Below are 19,675 nucleotides of genomic sequence, written 5' to 3'. Positions count from 1 at the left end.
TCAGAATAAATGTATCAGTATTTTACTGAAATGAATGCTTTCATATTTGTAATGAATAGTTTCTTAATGTTAGGAGAGAAAATTTAGAAAATAAACATGTAAGAGCATCTGTAGATTTAAAACTGTGTGAACTATAAAGTCATATATCAAAATATTTCTGTTTGATTGAAGCAAACTTTCACTTTATTTTATATGAACAGTAAATTTACTGAAATTTCTTAGAATTATCTGGGTAATCTAATGTAAACTCAAAAGCTCCAATGATGTTTTTCCTCTTTTATGAAGCTCATATTTTCTTTTTCATACATAGCTCAGTCTGCAGCGTTGGTTAAATTCCTCAGACGAACCCAGGACTTGGAGAGATCATCAGTTCTGTTCAGCAGGAGACAATGCAAACCACGCTGAGTCTGTTCCTTTGATTTGTGGCTGTGAAACTGGCAGATACTCCTCATCCGGTACAGAGGTTTTATGATGAGGGCAGCAGGCATGTTCTAAAAGATGGAGCACCTCTTTGTTGACAACAATGTTCAGAGAGTCTCTACTGAGCTCGAAGCATCGTAGTGGTGGAGGAGAAGTTACAGCTATGACAGAAAAACTGTTTACTCGCTGAATATTCCCTAAACATCTCATAAAATAGGCCTAAAATGATTTACTTTAATAAAATTTGTGCACTATTTACTACAGAAATTACATCATGTTTCCAAAATTTTCCCCAAGGTAAAGCCAAGACATATTACATTAACACATATTTTTTATGAATGATATTTATTTTTGTCTGCATAGGACTTGAAAAAAGTTCTCCAGTTTCTTTTTTGCGTAACAGTGAATATCCTCCTGTAAGGTACGATACCTACTATTTTGCGAATAGTAACCCTTATTATATCTTTCATTTGAATATATTGCTTACAATTATTTGTACTAAGTTATTAGGACTAGATTATGGTATTTAATATTTTCATCATGTAAAAATAAAACGTTACATTTTATAATATTTTTGTACATTTACTACAAAATAAAATACATTTCATATACAATAACATGTGCACACTTTTTACATTTTATCACTAAAATTTTATTTATTCGTTTATGCCCCTCCTAAAAATGTGTAAACGTTTCATTCTAACATAATAGGGGAAAAATGTTGAGACTATAGTTGCCAGATGAGTTTTACTTCCATATATTTTAATAAAAAGCCACAAACATATGTTGAAATCGGTTATTGCTTATTTCCCACAAAGAAACTTTCCATTCACAAAATGCCTTTTATGGAAATACAATTTTATTTTAGTTTTTTCATTGTGCTGGTAGTTATCTTTAGTAATCTGGAGAAGCTGGGTTTTGATCTTCCTGCGCAAACTCCATTTCCCATCGTCCCTCGGTGTCACATCACAACAAACGAGAGAGCGAGAGAGAGAGAGACAGCTGGGAGAGAAACCGACAGGCTGCGTGGAAAGAAGGACAGAAAAAGAGAGAGATTTTTTCCCCTCTTCTTACATGGAGCTTTTCGCCGCAGCAGAGCAGCTGAACTGACGAGGAAGAGTCCGCAGAAATGGCCAAAACGCAGGAGGTCGAGCGCATCGCCAAAAAGCTGGATAAAATGGTGCACAAGAAAAACACGGTAAGAGCACAAAGCAGTTGCTGCATCCGCGGAATGAGAGCAGCCATCAAGTGATGAGTCCACCTTTAACCGGAGAGGGAGGGAAGATTCTGGAAACGGGGACAGCGGCTTTTAACGCCGTTTGTTCCCGGTCTGTCGGAGGAAATGTTAAAGTTTCTGATAAAAACAAGCCGAGTTTTCTGCCTTTTTTAAAGTGGTTTGTTAGTTCTGAATCTCGGCAGCCATTGGTCAGAAAGTTGTCATTTAAATAAACACACGCACCTGGAATTAGTTACGTCATCACTTCAGTTGGTTTACGGTTTTATTTTTCTTACCCTGAATTAACGAATCAACTTGTGTTTGGTTATTGTGTCACTGCGTTGGTAATATTGCTTTAAAAGTGTCATGACTAAAAAAAAACACTAACTACTTAATTAAAATGATCAAATTAATGTTTATTAATTATTAAATTGATGCTCATTTCATGTGTTGAAACATGTTTGGCCCTATAAAGTTGCTTAAAGCTAATGCTGTCCGTTAAATGACTAACTTTAGGTTGCAGCTGCATTCAGTGTCTCCATTCATTTGGCTCAGACACAAGAAAACGGAATCAGCCGCTAAACCAGTGCTAATATTTTACATAACGTGCTCTCATGAACCTTTTTAAAAACTGTACTGTATCAAAATATTTGATTGTTTTATTCACCAGCAGGAAAAGCTCATGTGGGTAAATAAATCAAATATTGCTAAAACTGCATAGAACAGTAGAAGTAGAAATAATTAAAAATTCTTTGGTATAACTATGTTCTGTGTTTGGATAGAAAGCTGGTTATTCATCTTGGTAGGTTTGTGTTATATTTAGAGGCTAAGATGTGAACCTAAAGCTTTCCTTCTTTGAAGGACGGCGCTCTTGATTTACTGAGGGAACTGAAGAACATGAAGATGTCTCTGGAAACTCTGCAGGTCAGTCTGACCTTCGTGTTTTCCTCTTCATTCTGCGTCTTGCTGATGCACTTTCATCACTAGCAGGCGCTGGCTGTAGGTCCCAGGATGGTATTTCAGGAAGTTAAGAGCTTCTTTTACCATCTTCCTGTTTGCTCTCATGGTCAGCAGACCAACCAGGGCAAGTTAGTAGGTTTTTGTAGCATCTAATCTACTTGTCAGAAAACTTTTTGCAAAATGTAGCAATATGACCGATGACTTACCTGAACTTACCTGAAATTCTTGTGAAATGACATATATTCTCTGATGCCTTCTATCACAAAAGGAAGGGATTATTTTCCTTTTGTGCAGAGGTTATATGTTTTACTGATGTCAAAAGGAAAGGATTATTTTGTTGGGGTTTTTTGATCGTTGTTTGATTCTCTTGAACGTCTGAATTCAGTCAACCAGAGTTGGGATGTCGGTGAACGCGGTGAGGAAACAGAGTTCAGATGAGGAAGTTCAGACTCTGGCCAAAACTCTCATCAAGTCCTGGAAGAAACTCCTGGGTGAGCGCCGCCTCTCTGTGCACTAGTCAGTAACTAGTCAGTAACTAACTAGTTCACACATGAACGGTGATCCACTGGTTAGTTTTCCGTCCAGTTAGTGTTCAATGGATCATTTCTCAGACTCACGATTGTTTGGTTTTCCTGATTCAAATAGTAGAGCGAAAAGTTTTAGATTTGAATCTCCAAAATTCACTTGAAGAAATGTTATTCTTGTGTTCATGTTGGTGTGTGTGTGTGTGTGTGTGTGTGTGTGTGTTTTCTGTCTGCAGATGGTGCAGAAGGGAAGCCTGATGAGAAGAAGAAGGAAGGCTCTCTTGTGAGGTCGACGTCTACCTCCAAGGACTCTGGCTCCACTGAGAAGAGGTTCTGACCAGCATGATGCTGCCTTTGGTTACAGTTATTCAGAGTTACTGTCTGTGGTGATGAAACTAAATTACAGATTATATCTTATAGTTGTCTTAGTAGAGTCCTGAAAGTTGTCTCTGTTTCATAGCAGCCATGTTTTATCTCATCATTTCATAGCAGTGAGAAGTCTGTGGAGACCCCGACCGTCCCGCACCGGTTCACCTCGTTCCCCCCCACCCCCGTTACTACGGACAACGTGCGGACCAAGAGTCGAGAGCTGCTGGTGGCGGCTCTGCAGACTGGAGGTGAGAACATCTTTAATCTGAGTTAAACCTCGACTTTAATCCCTGAGTTATTTGCTACGTTGCTTAATTTCTTGTTACCTGCTCTCTTCCTAAATTGGTTAATTGGTTAATTGGTTTTACTTGACCCCTCTCTAAAAATGTTTTTGTCAGTCCCTGATGAAATAATAATAATAAAAAACCATGTTGTGTGTTTCAGATGACTTCAAGGCCGCTGGAGTTGACTGTGAACATCTGGCAGCACAAATTGAGGAACATATCCTTCACATTTAATTCATATTATAGAACCAAAAATTAGAAATTTCTCCTTTTTATTCAGTTATTTTCTAATTAAACATGAGTGTTTATATGAGTGCCGTGCAGGATGGGGCAGTTCTGACTGAGCTGAACATAAATCTGACCCAAAATATGATAAAAGGTAGTTTTTATCAATCAGGACTTTGATTAGACCACAGCAACATTTTAAATCTTCAGTTTCTTAAGCCACAATTAAATTTTTTTTAGTTTAGATGGATCCAGTGCTAAACTAAGTATGGTCCATCCTGTTTTGGGTGAATAATTCAGTTTGCAAGGAGCTGGTATGTCTGGAACAACCAGCAGGGGGCACAAGAGGAGAGTTCATAAGTAGAGCGACTCCTGGTTTTCTAATCCTACATGCTGTGACTTCCTAATTGTGGAATAATCATATTTAACTCTCTACCTGAGACCTGCTGGGATGAGACTTGATGCTGAGACGGTTTTAGTTTCTTTCCTTATTGATATTCTGTTGACACATGTTTAAACAGTCCAGACTGGAACTAAAAAAAATGTATTTGCCTTTATAGAAGTGTTTCGCTTTCTGCTAGTCAGTGCTGATACTTTTATTTAAACGTTTCTGAAGCATTTCTTTTTGATATCTGATTAATCTTATTGGTTCTCCCTGTAGTTGGTTTTCTGTTACTGGTTTCATACCAATCATCGATAATATCTGCAGAGGATCATCAGGGCTGAGCTTCCTTCCGTTCAGGAATTGTACAGACCTAGACCTAACATCTCAGCAGACCCCACGCATTCTGGATACAAAGAGTTTAAACGCTGCAGACATCGTCCCCATTCCTTCTCAGTGTAGATGTGTTTTAGTCCTTGACAGTTAACTGTCCTCACGGATATTTCAGGAGTTCAAATCCACAGACATGAAGTACAAGACGCGCCTGCGGAGCCGCATCTCCAACCTGAAGGACCAGAAGAACCCGGAGCTGAGACGCAACGTCCTGTGTGGGAGCATCGCACCTGAACGCATCGCCTCCATGACGGCTGAGGTGAGTCCGGCAGACTGCAGACGCTGATGGGTTCAGTGTCAGCTGGTAACCGTGGGAGACGGCTGTTGTTGTGGGTGTGATTCCAGGAGATGGCGAGCGCAGAGCTGAAGCAGATCAGAGAGGCTCTGACCAAAGAGTCCATCAGAGAACACCAGCTGTCTAAGGTCGGAGGAACCGAGACAGACATGTTCATCTGCAGCAAGTGTCACGGCAAGAACTGCACGTACACGCAGGTACAGAACCAGAGTCCGCCCTGGAGGAACCCCAGGCTGCGTTCTGCTTTCATCCGTTGGTCCGGTTTGTTTCCAGGTCCAGACCCGCAGCGCCGACGAACCCATGACCACCTTCGTTCTGTGTAACGGCTGCGGCAACCGATGGAAGGTGAGGAGACGTTGGGTTTTCTCTCGCGGGTCGCTTCAACATCCTCTGAGGGCAGTTTGATGTTTTACCACAAGGTGGCAGCAGAGACTGAGCTCACGTTTCTTCCTCTTCACTCACCTTCATGTTTCTCTCTTTCATCTTTCTCTTCATGTCCTCTGTTCCTGTTTTCTCCTCAGACTTTTTCCATTGTTTCCCCCCACCGCCCCTCCTTCCTCCTTCTTCTTCAGTTTCATCGACTCGTCCTTCTCCCTCCTGCTTACGTCTCCGACCTCTTCACTTTCCCTTTCGCCCCCCTCAGTCTCTCCACCTTTCCCTCCATATTAGTGCTTCCTTTCTTTTCCAGTCCTTCATCCCTCCCTTATTTAGCTGCTGGCTCTGGGTCGAGGTGAGCTGACTGATTTCACTCACTGATCCTCCGATAGAAATGATCAAAAAGCCGATTTTTAGGAATTGAAATAACCCACCAGCTGGATGTTAATGTTATAGTTGGACAGTTTGTCACAGTTTTTTTAGTGCATCTCTTAAGCGGTTGAGACTGCAAAGGTTGAGTTTCACTTCTGAGTCTCAGAGCTTCACAGAACTGCTTCTTCTGAGTGAAATTGTTTTAATTAGTTCAGCGTATTAAATCTGAGATAATCACTCCTAACCTGCAGGTCATCAGCGTTATTCTAGTTCTACCTGAATGTTCTTAGACGACATGGAGAGTCTTCTGCAAGAAAATCAACATTTCTCAACATTTTCTATTACAAAATGAAGGCAAAAACATTAAGGAAATGTCATAACCACATTACATGAATGTGTATTAGAAAAATTTCTGTTCAGTGCCTGACATTTGCTGCGTTATCACAAACTTCAGCACACAGTGAACCTCCAGTAAAATCTGCAACTATCCGAGACTTCCTCTCAAAACTCTAACTGCCTGTTTGAACAGTTCAAACACCAAATATAGTTTATATATATATATAACTGTCTTAGCAGTTTCAAGAAAATTAAAAATTTTCTTGACAAACTTTAGTAATTCGAGTTCCAAAAGTTGTAAGTTTTGAGACTCAGAAATTTCCAAAGTGACTGAAATCGGAGCTGGTTGGCAGTAATTTTAGAACCGATGTCTCTGGTTTTATTTAACTTTAACTGCACCAACTTGTAGGTGCAGTTAATTAGGCGAACTCTAATCACCCCGTTTTCTCTTTCTCTTCACAGTTCTGTTGAAGATATGTATATATGTGTGTGTGTGTGGTTGTGTATATTATTGAGTAAAGAAACAAAGTCAGTAAATAATTAAATTTGAATTTGCAAAATATTTTTTATTTTGTAGTTTGTTTTTTACAAATGTAAGACTAACAGTTGTAATATACTAAGATGAAAATATTGAGAAGTTTCTGTTTGGTTAGTTTTGTATGGAGCGAGCTTGAAGCACATCTACAGTTAGGCCTGGTAAAAGTGATGATGATGATGATGATGCCTTTCTTTGCCTTGTTTTCCTGCCACGTATTTTTCTTCTCACACTTATATTAAAGTTTCTTTTGGATTAACATCCAGCCTCTGATCTATTTTCTTTACTTGTTTGCTTTTATTGAAAGAGTAAAATTCAATGAACTGTTGGAACCTGTGGAATCCTGTTCCTTCCCAATTAATCAGATGAATTGATTATTGAATTAATTGTCAACTAATTTATTGATCAAATACTAATAATTAACTGGAGTCAGATTCCAATAAGGCCACGTGATTAAAGAAAATAAGGCAGAGCAATAATTAAGCCAAAACTGTTCAAATGTATATAAATTTTGCACTCAAGATAAAAAAAAAAACGTTGTTTGTAAATATGTTCTATCCAGAACTATAGTGGTTGTGTTAGCTTCACCTGGTTCAAATTATATATAAAAAAATAATCTCCTATTAAGCAACTTTTGCCTTAATTTTGGTTAATCCAAATTCTTCATAGGTTGTTTTTTTTTTAGCTGCAGATGCATCCTTTGCTTCAAATGATCAGGCGTTGGCTAAAGTAATTCTGTTATTTTATTTTAGGACATAAAATGTTTTCTGACTTTAAAAAAAATATATACCTTCATGCATTTCTAGTGTGAAATAAGCTTAACTCGTTAAATAATAATTCTTCAGAACATCACGGGGTTTTTTTTGTCCAATTAAATGCCAGAATAATCAGTTACTAAAATAATTGTTAGTTGCAGCTCTAGTCAAAAGAGTAGGAAAATATATGCAATGTTAACCTTCAGAGCAATACTAATATCAGATATTAATATCGGCTCAGATTTTTGTATCGTTGCATTTCTAATTCTTTTCAGACATTTTAAACAGAGAGAGTCAATGTGTGGTGGATAATAATATATACAAGTTAAAGACCAAGTAAGGATCAAAATTCTAATAAACTGCTTGAATTTGTTAAGAAAAGGCTGCAAGAGCTGCTCCATGCAGGTGTCAGAATATGATCAGTCCTTCAGAGGATACTGACTGTGACTGTAAAAAAAAGAAAATATTCAAGTGACGGTTGAAATAAATCACGCTTCCAGGAGAAAGCCCAGTGACGCTGGCCGTTCCTCTCAGTGATGGCGGCGATGGCGAGCGTGTTGACAGAGGAGATGAGAAGTGGTGAGAAAGCCGAGCGCAGAAAGTTCCTGCAGTGTTTGTTGTGGAAACAGCGCTGAGCTCTTCCCATACATGAGCATGAGAGGAGGAGGCGGAGGGAGGTGATGACTCTTCCAGGCTCAGGGCTCTGATGTTCCACGCTCTGCTCGCCATCTTCTGCCTGGATGGAAACGCGGCCGACGGCACGCAGTGGACGACACAAACCAACCCACAGCAACTGTTAGGCTGTTAAAGAACGGCTCGAATTGAAGAAACTCACAAATGAAGGTGACTTTTCCAACCATGACTGAAGTCGAGTCGCAGCTGAAGGATGTTAATCCTTGTTTCTGGTAATAACTGGCAATACGTTTTCCCATCCACCTCTGCTGACCCTCCACAGGGTTCAGCAGGTACGGAAAACAAACGCTCTAAAACTTTTCCATGGCATCACCCCAAACAGCTTCAGCTTGTTCTTAGCTTATTGCATTTATTTAGCATAAATGCTGCCCCATTACTACTGATTAAAGTTGGTAATAAGGTATCAGGTATTGACTTAATCAAATCAAACATTTTGTCAGTTCTCTCCCAAAATAAGAAGCAAACTGGATTCCATTAATTTAGCAAGGAAAGCAGATGCACAGAAAAACCATTAGAAGTTTTGAATCTATGATCCTGTTCCTACAAATCAATCCGACCACGTTAGTTATTTATTTATTTAAAACAGTTCATGCTCAACTTATTGTTGAGTAGGTCAAAGAAAAGTAGTTTTTGAAATATTTCTTTACACGGTGTGTACTTTTGAGCTGAAGCTTTTGGTCCACATAACAAAAAGTCCTTCTTTAGAGGCAATAATAACAGGTTATTAACTGTTTATAAAGTTAATCTTACTGTAAAGTGGCAGATGAGTAACTCAGTGAAGGTAATTGTAATATTTTTTTCTAAACAGTAGAGCAGTTGAGAAAAGCCTTCACAGATTTGAAAACGTAAAGCCTTCCAGCCACTGGTAATGAAATGACTGAATAGATCAGCCATTTGCATGAAAATACCACTAGAGGGCCAATATTGCATCAGTGTGTGATTTTGACACCAACGGCTCTGGGTTTCACCTTTTCCTTTTCAGCCATCTTTCTGTCAAAGATCACCAGCTGTCACTCTTTTTCTCCATCCTCTCCACCCGGCCTCTTCACGCCTGACCTGCTGATTCCGATTCTGTCCCATACCGATTTTTTGTGTCACTAAATATAGTAACATAGTCGCTAAATTGACAAAAGTGAGTTGACTAAATAGTGCGCGTCTGTTTCATGGCGGACCAAATTGAGATGGTGGCAGGTTTTCAGGCCTTTGTAGAGGCAGATAAGATCGTTTTGACATCAGTATCAGCCCAGAGGTTGTATTTTGTATTTTCCAGGCATATATTGGCTTTTTACAGCACAGTCAAGTACGATATGTTACCTTCAGTTGTTTTAAAAGGCGCCACATATCAAATATAACTTAAAACAAATTTGACACCTTAAAATTGGGTATCTGTCTCTTTAAGAAACTCCTGCTCTTTCCAGCATGTCATCACAGCTTTTTGCAGCTGTTCATTAATGCTCTTAGGTGTAGTGCGTAAACTAGCTTTTAGGCACCCCAAATGGTTGCTATGGGAGATTAAAGGATTTGTCAAACATGCATGAAAACATGAGGGAATCATATTATAACATGGGGTATAAAAGTTGGCTTTAAAAAGCACTGTCCCTTTAAACTCATCCACCTTCCGTACCTGCGCTCCTCCAGGACCTCTGCTAATGAGCTCAGATGATCTGATCAGTTTGCATGAGCAGAAATTAAAGCTTTAGGTTTTATTCCTAAGATATCAGCTGCAAAGTTTTTACTACTTATTGAAGACAAACAAAATCTGCCTCTAGTATTTTGATGTCTTATCCAGCCATTTTGCTGCTACTCCATACATGCATGCATGATGTTTGGACATTTGTGTATGTGTGACACACACTTGAGAAATCCCAAACAATAGCAGCTCAGGTTACAGTGAACTGTGGGAAAGAAAACAGGCACACAAGCTGCAAAATGACAGTTTGATAGGTTGTGTGAAAGAAGGTATGTGCTGGTTTCCTTCAGGAGCGCAGTGTTAGCAGTATAAACACTGCTAACTCTGCTCAGTTCATGTTCACTTTCACTTCAAACACGACTCACTGAAATGTCACCTCAGGAAATGGACTGCAGTGTTTTTTCTCTGCTGGAAACCTCAGAGACCAGTTTTAGATTTGCTTCTGGCCTAATTCATCTTGTCAGAACTGGTAACGTGAATTTAAGCTGGTTGCTTTCTGGAAAGCAGCCATCTTTTATGCAGTCAACACAGGTTTAATAGGGTTGCGTTTGGGGATGCTGGGAATTCTAGTGTTCGTTATTCTTTCCCAAAAAGGTTTTTGTTCATTGGAGGAAACAGGAGTACCAGGAGAGAACGCAATCATGCACAGGGAGAGCCTGCAATCCAGAACCTTCTTGCTGCAAAGCAACATTTTTCCCAACAGCGCCGCTGTGGCAACAGCGGCAACAGCATGGCAACAGCAAAATCACCAAAAATACCTGAAAAAGAATATCCACATTAAATCAACCGCTGCCCTTTAATCCAGTAGAACATGGCTTCCAAACTTTTTGTCATGTGGGACAAAATTCTTGAATCAAAAATACTGATGGGCCAATAAGACAAAACTAATTCAGGCAAATAAAGTTGCCCAATTTTTTTTTACATTTAAATTGATTTTGCATGTTTGCTTTACTAAAATAATGGCATCCTGTTTTCATATTATTTTAGGCACAGTTAAATAAATGTATTCTCAGTTATAAGAACAGGATTTGAGTCACTTTCTATCAAACCTACTCTATACAATTAAACTGTAGAGTGAAGTTGTGTCTACTTGTATTGCAAACTTCATTTAAAAAATAAAAAATCTCACAAAGAACTTTTCTGGACAGGTTTTAGTGTGATGTCCAGGCCGTTTCCACACTTCTCCGTTTGGATCAGATAATGTTCAGTGATGTTGTGCTTTAACTGCTGCATCACTTTTAGAAACACAATGAATTCATCCTTTCCTTGAAAAAGCCGTAATAAAAACTGAGAAGGAATCTGACCAGCATGACCAGTAAAACCAAAACGTCTTCTTCGTTGGAGACCAGAGTATTTTATGTTTGTTCTAAATAATCAGATTGAAATGTTTCTGTTTTATTAAAAACACCAACGCAGAACAAATGACACCGCTACTCACTGGATGCTCAAGGGTTTCCATTTATATCTGTACAATTAAATCACAGTTTTAACAAAATATAAAATAAATAACATTAACAATACTAAGGTAAATGCATTCTGAGTGACCAACCTGGTAAAAGACTCAGGTAGCTCTCTTTTTTAATATTTAAATGGTCCGTCTGCCGTTACAGGCACCTACAAACGTTTGTTCTCCTCACACTACATTTCCCAAGAAGCACCGGGGTTATGCATACCATCTCATACAATAGTTACCTTGTTTTCATCTCTGTATGTTTTTTTATCAGCTCTTTTTCGTGAATTTTTTTTTTTTTTTTTCTGCACCTGGGATTTTATCTCCCACCCTTCTTTCTGAACTGACCAACCACAGATCAGCCCGCCTGCAGCCAATCAGGAGCAGGCGTGCAAGTGGGCATCAGACAGTGGCGTGGTCAAAGGTGAGAGGTTACAGAGGTCAGCAGCAGCAGTGCCCAGGTAGGCCACCCTGGTGAGTGTGTGTGCGTATGAATGTGTGGAGGTGTGTATAAATATTTGAATTACTATGCTTACTGGGACTGTTCTGAAGGTATGTTTTGATTTTTGGGGGATTTTTAAAGTGCAGAACATTTAATCATCCTTGTTTGTTTTTGGCTAATTAGATCTACACGAGGGTTATTGTTCACATCTGTGAGATTTTTAGGCTGCAGTAATGTTATCCACCAAAGGTTGCACAATAAACTGGCCACTTTTCTAGAAAAGACACAGAAAAGATGTGGATTTCTGCAGCTAATTAGCCTGAAACCTTCCCAGTCTGAACCAAACTGGTGTGTGTCCCAGTAATGCCTCTTGATGCTTCTTCTATACACACTGAGGATTGTACTGGAAGAACCTTTCTGCCATCTAACAGTTGGAGTTATTTAATTTTTTTGACAAATTACACTCATAACTACAATCTACTTAACCTAGCATCTGCTTGACAAAAGAAAAAAAAAAAAACAAAACAAATTTTTCTTTAATATAAATGCAACTAAATTGAGACAGGAAGATGTTATTCCTCGAGGCCACCACACTGAATTTTGAGACCAGGTTTGGAAAGAAATTAGACTTTAAGTTGTTTTCATTAAACACTGCAACACTAAATAAGCACATCATTTTTATATCACAAACCTGCCATAATATCAGGCTGCAGATAGATTTAGCCTCCATGTCAGGGGCGTCCAAATGTTTTGTCACATTGACCAAAATCACTTGAGTCAAAAAAATATGGAATTTTTAAAACAATTTTAAAAAATTTATTTTATGACCTTTTTTCCTGCTCAACAATAACCTAAACCTACAATAAATAAAGAAAACTTCCAATTTGTGCATTTTTTCAGCTTCAGTGGGACAAAAAAATGATTTTAGTCTTAGATCAAATTTTGCCATATTAATTGATAAGTTTAATCAATTAAAAGCAGATTTTAGGGAACCAAGTCACTACATAAATGTGTTCCTATTTCCTATAAAGTCAAAGAGACTGCAAAAAGCATGGTTGTAAAAAGATGAATATTTTCTATTTCATCAAACATTTTCCCACATTGGAAGATTTTAATTTATTTCTAATGATTTTGCCCTAATTCAAAGCAAAAAGTCTCAATTTGCATCAACCACATACACAAGTCAGCAGCCAAACTAATGTAATTTTTGAATTATATTTGGGGGCCACACCAAATCATCCCAGGGGCCACATATGACCTCGGGCCGCACTTTGGACACCTCTGCTCCGTGTCTAATTTTTTCATGTGTATAAGATGGCCTGAAAAGCTCAATAGTTAATGTGCAAAGTTAGGATTCATAAAAAATAAAACACAAGAAGAGATTATTTCAACACTAATCATATGATCAAACTTTTGATCATATATGGGATGAATTAATCAATAAAGCTTAAAAACAGGCTTTCTTTAAAAACCAGACCGTTTTGCTGCCAGCTTCAAACTAAACTCTGCTGTTCCTGAAAACCGTTCAGGAAGTTGGTTTTGGTCTTGTGAGGAATATGAGTCAAGCGATCATCTGCTGCCTTCGCTTCCATTTCAACGGTAACACACTCACAGCTCCAGCAGGAAAACCTGAGTTTAGAGACTGACCGTCCCTGAGAGGGAAACAGGAAACGCTCAGAGCAGACTTCTGTTTTTCTCCTCTTTAACTCCTCGGGGTTTTCTTCATCACTGGGAATTATTTAGTGAATTAACTCATGATTTCTGAACAATCCCTGTATGCAGAGTGACTCAAATATGATCAGTGTGTGACTGTTGTCTGGACTCCAGTGTTTTATTGCTGTGGTGTGTGTGTGTGTGTGTGTGTGTTGGGTGGAGATCAGTACAGTTTCAGAGGAACTCTCCTCCGCTTGCAAAAAATATCATTCAGGTGAGGGATTCAGTAGGAGAAATAAAATGAAAAAAAAAAAAATATATATATATATATAATAAAATTGTTTCATATAGAGTTTTCTCTTAAAAAATAGACTCGTCGTCTTTTTGTAAATCAGTAGTTGGAAGGAATGTCGTCCTTCCTTCATCCGTCTGTTTATGGCAGGTGGGAAACGATTGATTCAGAAAACGTTGTGGGTTTTTTGTTTTAGTGGGAGATGGAGCGAGCACCCTGTTATTCCAGTTGAACGAGGAAAAACGACAGAAAGAACGGGGGAATGATTCAGCATCCGTCTTTTCCTTTCAGCTTTCCATCCTTCGTCAGGAAGAGGTGGCTGCAGGTTGAAAGTCTGGGACGTCCTCCTCTGATTGGCTCGTTACGGTGGCTGGAGTGTGTGAGGAAGGACGAATCCACCAGAGGTTCATGGCACAGACGAACGGTTTTCCTCTTGAAATGCATCAGACTCTCACAAAGTAGTCAAGTACATCTCCACATAACAGTAGATCCTAACTCAGGGGTGGGCAATCCTGGTCCTCGAGGGCCGGTGTCCTGCAACTCTTAGATGTCTCCCTGGTCCAACACACTTGAATCCAATAGCTGAATCACCTCCTAAGTGCAGTCAAGTTCTCCAGAGTCCTGCTAATGACCTCATTATTTGACTCAGGTGTGTTGAAGTGGAGATGCATCTAAAAGTTGCAGGAGACCGGCCCTCCAGGCCTGGAGTTGCCCACCCCTGTCCTAACTCATAAATACTTAAATATCCAGGAACACGTCCTTCTCCGGCTGCTTACAGCTGAGGTGGAGAGCAGAAAAAAAAAAGGAACAGAAAGAGGAAGAAACTAAATCTGCCTTCATGGATGGGCTTGACCTGTAAACACAAGTGAGGATCATTGAACTTGAATATTTCTGGCAATAAATGTTAACTGATTCTACTTTCCTTCACTTGGATGTGCAGAACATTTGTTTTATTCAAATTAATTTCAATTTTCAAGGCCTGAAAATGACCGGAAGGTGATGGTGGAGATGAGAAGGGAAGGACGTCTTGGCAGTGATTCAAAGAATACGTGATTTGAACAGAGGAGTTTGTGACAGAGGAGGTGAAACGCTCCTGTCCGAGGAACACGAGGCAGCATGGAGGCAGACGAAGGGCTTCGGGGGGGAGGACTAGCACTCTGAGGAGGTGCGGGACCTGCCCAGAACCAGGGTCTTGTAAATATTGGAGGAGAGGAATCGTGGGTAGGAGTCCCTGTGCATCAGCGTGTAGATCTGCAGCTGGGCGTCTTCAAACGTGTGAGGCGTGGGGTCCTGCATCTTCCTGTTGATCACCTCTCGAACCCGGGCATCCAGACTAACCTTCAGTTCAGAGCAAACAAAGACGACAAAAGATGTCATTAAAGATCGTACAAAAAAACCCATCTGTTCCAAACAATTTACAGTAATAAGATGAGAAAAACATGATTGTTTAATATTGCACTGACCGTATCCACTAAATGTGTTTTGCCCACATGCTGACATGTTCTGTATGTGTACAGAACATGTTCTCTCAGCTTTGCACCTCTTACTGTTAGCTAAAACCCACAGTTACTTGAGACTGACTTTAAATCGTTTAAAATGCCTGTTTTGATTTATAAAACACCAAATATACCTTAACATGTTCAGTGGAAACCGTCTCAGCGCTACCACTGAAGCTAATATCTACGATCTTCATCTCAGCTCTTGGGCTACAGCCAATCAACAGCAAGGAAAATTAATGGTGCTCCTGGATTGGCTGCTTTGCCAGAACCGGACAATAGAAAGTCAAGCAGCATTGAGCTGAGCTTCAGCTTCCAAAGCTGCTTTCTTAAAAAATATTTTAGATATTTTTAAAATCTGCAAATTAAAATAAATAAATTTGCAAAATATTTTTTTGTGCTAATAATTTAGATATTAGCGCCAATATTTTAGATACTGAATTGTGATTATGTGGGGATTTACTGTAACGAGACTGGAAGAGTCTAGAAGAAACCTAAAGACAGCTGTGTTGTTCTTATTCAACTGATGGTCAGATTTTATAATTGTATTCCTGTCATTTTATTAAATTATCCAGAAACGCAGAATAATAAAAACAGTGATTAAAAACGCCTCGCTTTTTCCAATCTTCCTTTCTTAAATGTGCAAAAATAAATGATAAAAAAAATAAGGTTGTAAAAAAAAATATTTTCCCGCTTCCAGAATTCTTGTTTCTTTTCTGCCTCATAGCAGAATCAATAGGTCACTAAAATTGCACCCGTCTGGCAACACGAAGTAGGCTAAAACCTCTCAAAAAGCAAAAATGTGTTCATGCATGCAAACCATCCAATCTGATGAATTTAGAGCAACTCAGGTTGGTTTAGAATAAATTATATAAAATCTGCATTCAGCATTTACTATGGTTATTCCTGTCTAATTTTAACTTTTAATTTATGTTTGGAAGCTCAATAAAAGCAGAAGAAAATCTGGAAGAGAGAAAAACGTCTTCATGTCCCTGTTTTTATCCAGCAACAGTTGACCCTATAGGCTGACATTTTGTGCTCACTCAGATGTTTTATCATTAATCAGCTCTCATAGAGGCAGAAGTACAGTGAGAAGGCCTGAAACACACACAAACACACACACACACACACACACACACACACACACACACACACACAGAAGCCCTCTAGGCAGCACCAGATATTTATAGAAAGACAAGCTTTCTCTTATGCTTTCCCTCTGCTCTTATTTAGGGAAGACTATGTGTCCCTCTAACACACACACACACACACACACACACACACACACACACACACACACACACACACAACCCACAAATAGAGAGATAGGCATCGTACCAAGGTCAGATGTGCAGACAGACAGCCTGGCATGCATCTTCTGTGCCAAACTCGCATGGCTGGATGCCTCTCTATTTTAGTGTATGTTGGTATGCGTGTGTTTGTGTGTGTGTGTCTCTATAAAAAGGTTTTAGAGCCTGAAGGTGATGAGAGCAGCAATTTATAGCTTCCTGTAAACACACTGTACAAACACACGCGGTGTCATACATGTACACACGGACATGTCAACACATTGTGACGAGCCGATTGACGGAACCAGACAAGAGAACCCCCGGGCTCACACACACACACACACACACACACACACACACACACACACACACACACACACGCACACGCACACGCACACACGCACACGCACACACACACACACGTCTGTCTGTCTATATTCGTATGGACTATGCATTTACTTTAATTCATTTTTCAGTTATTTCTAAAGTCTAACTTCGACTCTTACCGTAAAACACAACTTCTTCTGATGGGACCCAGGCTTTGGGCCCCATAAGGCATTATGTGTCCTCGAAACAAAGTTTGCTGGAAAAATAGCATTTCTTAACTTGAAAGGCCTAACACACACACACACGCAAACACACAGTACAAATGTGTTGAAGTGAAGAAAGCCACCCTCCTCCCAGGCCTCCACTGAACAGAAGGGACATCTCTTCATCCAACAACCAATATTCACTGGGTCAATCAGCACTGAGAGCACTGAGCATGTGCAGAACATCTGGCACATCAAAGCCTGGACGTGTGAAGCAGCAGAGTGTTTCAGGAGTTCCCATTACTGCCGTTCAGTTTGGTGACACAGCAACTCTTAAACTCTTTGAACCTTTTGGAGTTTTTCAGGTCGTTAGAAGAAACTTTACCTCTTTTGGCGATAATATAGAAATATAGTCTTCGTAGATGGACCGAGCTTTTTCTTCTATGGCACTCTTGTTGATTTCTTGTTTGAGGTCTTCGCAGGCCAGCCAGAACAACATGTTCTCCTCGCTGTACTCGGTCCGCAGGAACTCCCGGAAAGCGTTCCGACCTGCGGGGTTCCTCATCAGCTTGTCGAATGACTGAGACCACATCCGGATCTCCTCCACCGAGGGCTTGGGACTGTGGGACGAAGAGTGGAAAATATCTGTTTGTTTCGGTTTAAATAGATTAAATGTTTTTTTTTAAGTAATGTTTTTGGTACCGCAGGGAGTCTTTGTGAAATACAATGAGGTCATGGAATTAAGAGTTAACAGAACAAAACAGAGGGAGAAATTAGAAACAATTAAAACTCATATTGTGTCATTAACAGCTGCACTTTCAACACACCAACACTTTATCAAGACAAACAGCTTGACTTACACATCCACAGAAAGAATATTCAGATACTGCATCTAGATTTATGCATGTTAAGAAAAATAAAAGGAAATTGTGCAGATAATAGCTGCCCTGCAGTTTGATGGAGATTATCATCTAATGAAATAACTTTGAAGTGTTACAGGTCAAAATGGCAATTTATCAGATATTCACATGCAGCACCACAAATCTGTCAAATTTGGCCTTTAGTGATTTATTTGTTATTTTTTAGTCCTCAGTGATGATGCAACAAAACAAGAGTTATATGCATAAGACTGAAGTAATGGTACATTCTCTCACCCTCCAAAGGAGACTTGGTGAAAATCTAAAGAGTAAAGATTTTCATAATTTTGGGATTATTTATATTATAATTCAATAGAAACTACATAAGGTGAGAGAAGAAGAGATGCCCTCATTAAAATGTTAATTACCGATATTCTCTTGTGTAGATTCAGGATTTCCTTTTATGCTGCTTTATAAATTACTTCCTGAACATTTTTATTATTTGACATGACAAAACTAGTCATAGAAACTGGTAATTGTTTTGTCTGTTTTCTTGCTTTTCTATAAATGTTGCAGGATTTATAGCCTTGAACTTGTTCTACATCTATGTTTTGGCGTCGGAAGTAAAAAAGATTTGAGAATCACAGTTTCTTAGCAGTCATTCTAGCGCAGCGTACGTCTTTACTAACATTTACTGTTATATTAGTGAGCATCAACGCCTAAAATGCTCATTCAGAATCAGAGCTGTAATACAGGAAGTCATGTGTTGGCAACAGTTGCAAGGCAGCAGAAACTCAGGGATTTTTCAACTTCTTCTAAAACTGAGAAGTTCTGTATTTTCTTTGTTCTTCAAAACTACGAAAACTCCCACTGATGCTTTTCCACGGTGTCATACAAAAAGAAACAAAAAAAGTGAGTTGAACAAAATCAGTTTTTATATGTAATGCACTCTCACCAGGTTTCAAGTTTGGTGTCTATCTTGGTGTCCTGTGATATTCTCTTCCTCCTTCTCTTCCGTCTCTCCTCTTCACTCCTGACGGTGAGACTGACATGATAAAACTGCTTTCAGGCAGGAAACACACACACACACCCACACACACACACACACACACACACACACACACACACACACACCCTCAACCACAGCTTACACAGATGTAATTGCTTGTAGAACTATAAACACATGTACAGTCACACACAATGTTGTATTATCCCTTTTAATGACGGCATCAGCCACAGTTATGTTAACGGCAGTAGTTACAAGTGTCTTTACTCTCACTGTGTGTGGCTGTGTGTAATTGAGAGTGAGCTATAAATAATTTGTGTACCTTTGGGAACTACTGAGCCATAATCACTGCATGGCTACTGTCTGACTGCTGGATCAAATTTTCATCAACTATTTGTCTTTATAATGAAATAGGTGTGGTTTCAAAATGTACTGTTAGTACATCATAGAAGATCAAGAGAAAACTTATTATAGAAGAGAAACTAACATAAAGCAACCTAGTTGTCCTCTTTGGTCAGTAATGATCACATTGGAAATGAAAACTAAATTATTTCTGCTTCGCTACTGAAAGACAATTCTCATCAGGATTTATATAGTACCAGAACTAAAGCAAAAAATTTTTTACCAAACTTTTCTGTCGCAGACCTCCCAACATGACAAGAGGTGTGATGTGGTATCACTTTGCCTAAAACCTGCATCAGGATGCCTCCCCAGAACATTCTTTTCAAACTCAGTGTAAAGACGCTGCTGTTGGTCGAGAAAATACCTGAAAACTTCCAACTCACTTTCCACATCTATGATTTCACAAAGTATGACAAGAGGCATCTTTATCTACC

At 39.2% G+C, this 19,675-nt stretch overlaps 2 protein-coding genes and 1 long non-coding RNA gene across 12 annotated transcripts in view; 1 reads left to right on the top strand and 2 right to left on the bottom strand.

Moving 5' to 3' along the window:
• Positions 1-1,288: 1,288 nt before the first annotated feature.
• On the bottom strand, positions 1,289-2,491 carry LOC114140751 (uncharacterized). The gene is made up of 2 exons (XR_003594664.1): positions 1,682-2,491; positions 1,289-1,588 (listed from the first exon to the last, which is right to left on the bottom strand). It is a non-coding gene; the product is annotated as an uncharacterized LOC114140751 (long non-coding RNA).
• Positions 1,431-7,971, top strand: tcea2 (transcription elongation factor A (SII), 2). Of its 5 annotated transcripts, none has more exons than XM_028010935.1 (10): positions 1,431-1,618; positions 2,498-2,560; positions 2,982-3,087; positions 3,357-3,450; positions 3,610-3,737; positions 3,934-3,990; positions 4,878-5,032; positions 5,119-5,265; positions 5,342-5,413; positions 7,942-7,971. In XM_028010935.1, exons 1-10 carry the CDS (start codon positions 1,550-1,552, stop codon positions 7,954-7,956), a joined length of 906 nt encoding a protein of 301 aa, XP_027866736.1. In that variant the 5' UTR covers positions 1,431-1,549; the 3' UTR covers positions 7,957-7,971. The 5 variants fall into 5 exon arrangements, with proteins under 5 accessions (XP_027866736.1, XP_027866737.1, XP_027866734.1 ...); XM_028010936.1 differs by lacking the exon at positions 7,942-7,971 and adding an exon at positions 6,614-6,947; XM_028010933.1 differs by lacking the exon at positions 7,942-7,971 and adding an exon at positions 5,590-6,607 and having other exon boundaries at positions 3,613-3,737.
• Positions 7,972-14,589: 6,618 nt separating this feature from the next.
• The window catches only part of rgs19 (regulator of G protein signaling 19), a 27,848-nt gene continuing 22,762 nt past the window's right edge, over positions 14,590-19,675 (bottom strand). For 5 of the 6 annotated variants that reach the window (XM_028010939.1, XM_028010940.1, XM_028010943.1 and 2 more), the window contains 3 exons: positions 18,789-18,878; positions 17,362-17,596; positions 14,590-14,999 (listed from right to left, as the gene is read on the bottom strand). In XM_028010939.1, the coding sequence (XP_027866740.1) occupies positions 14,811-14,999; positions 17,362-17,596; positions 18,789-18,878 (514 nt within the window). In that variant the 3' untranslated portion in view covers positions 14,590-14,810. The remainder of the gene's footprint in view (positions 15,000-17,361; positions 17,597-18,788; positions 18,879-19,675) is intronic. The other variant, XM_028010938.1, reaches the window with a different exon arrangement.

This window comes from Xiphophorus couchianus, chromosome 24, assembly GCF_001444195.1.
Source record: "Xiphophorus couchianus chromosome 24, X_couchianus-1.0, whole genome shotgun sequence".
Classification (NCBI taxonomy): domain Eukaryota; kingdom Metazoa; phylum Chordata; class Actinopteri; order Cyprinodontiformes; family Poeciliidae; genus Xiphophorus; species Xiphophorus couchianus.
Note: the sequence above shows the minus strand (reverse complement) of the source record. Positions and strands in the feature narration are given on the sequence as shown.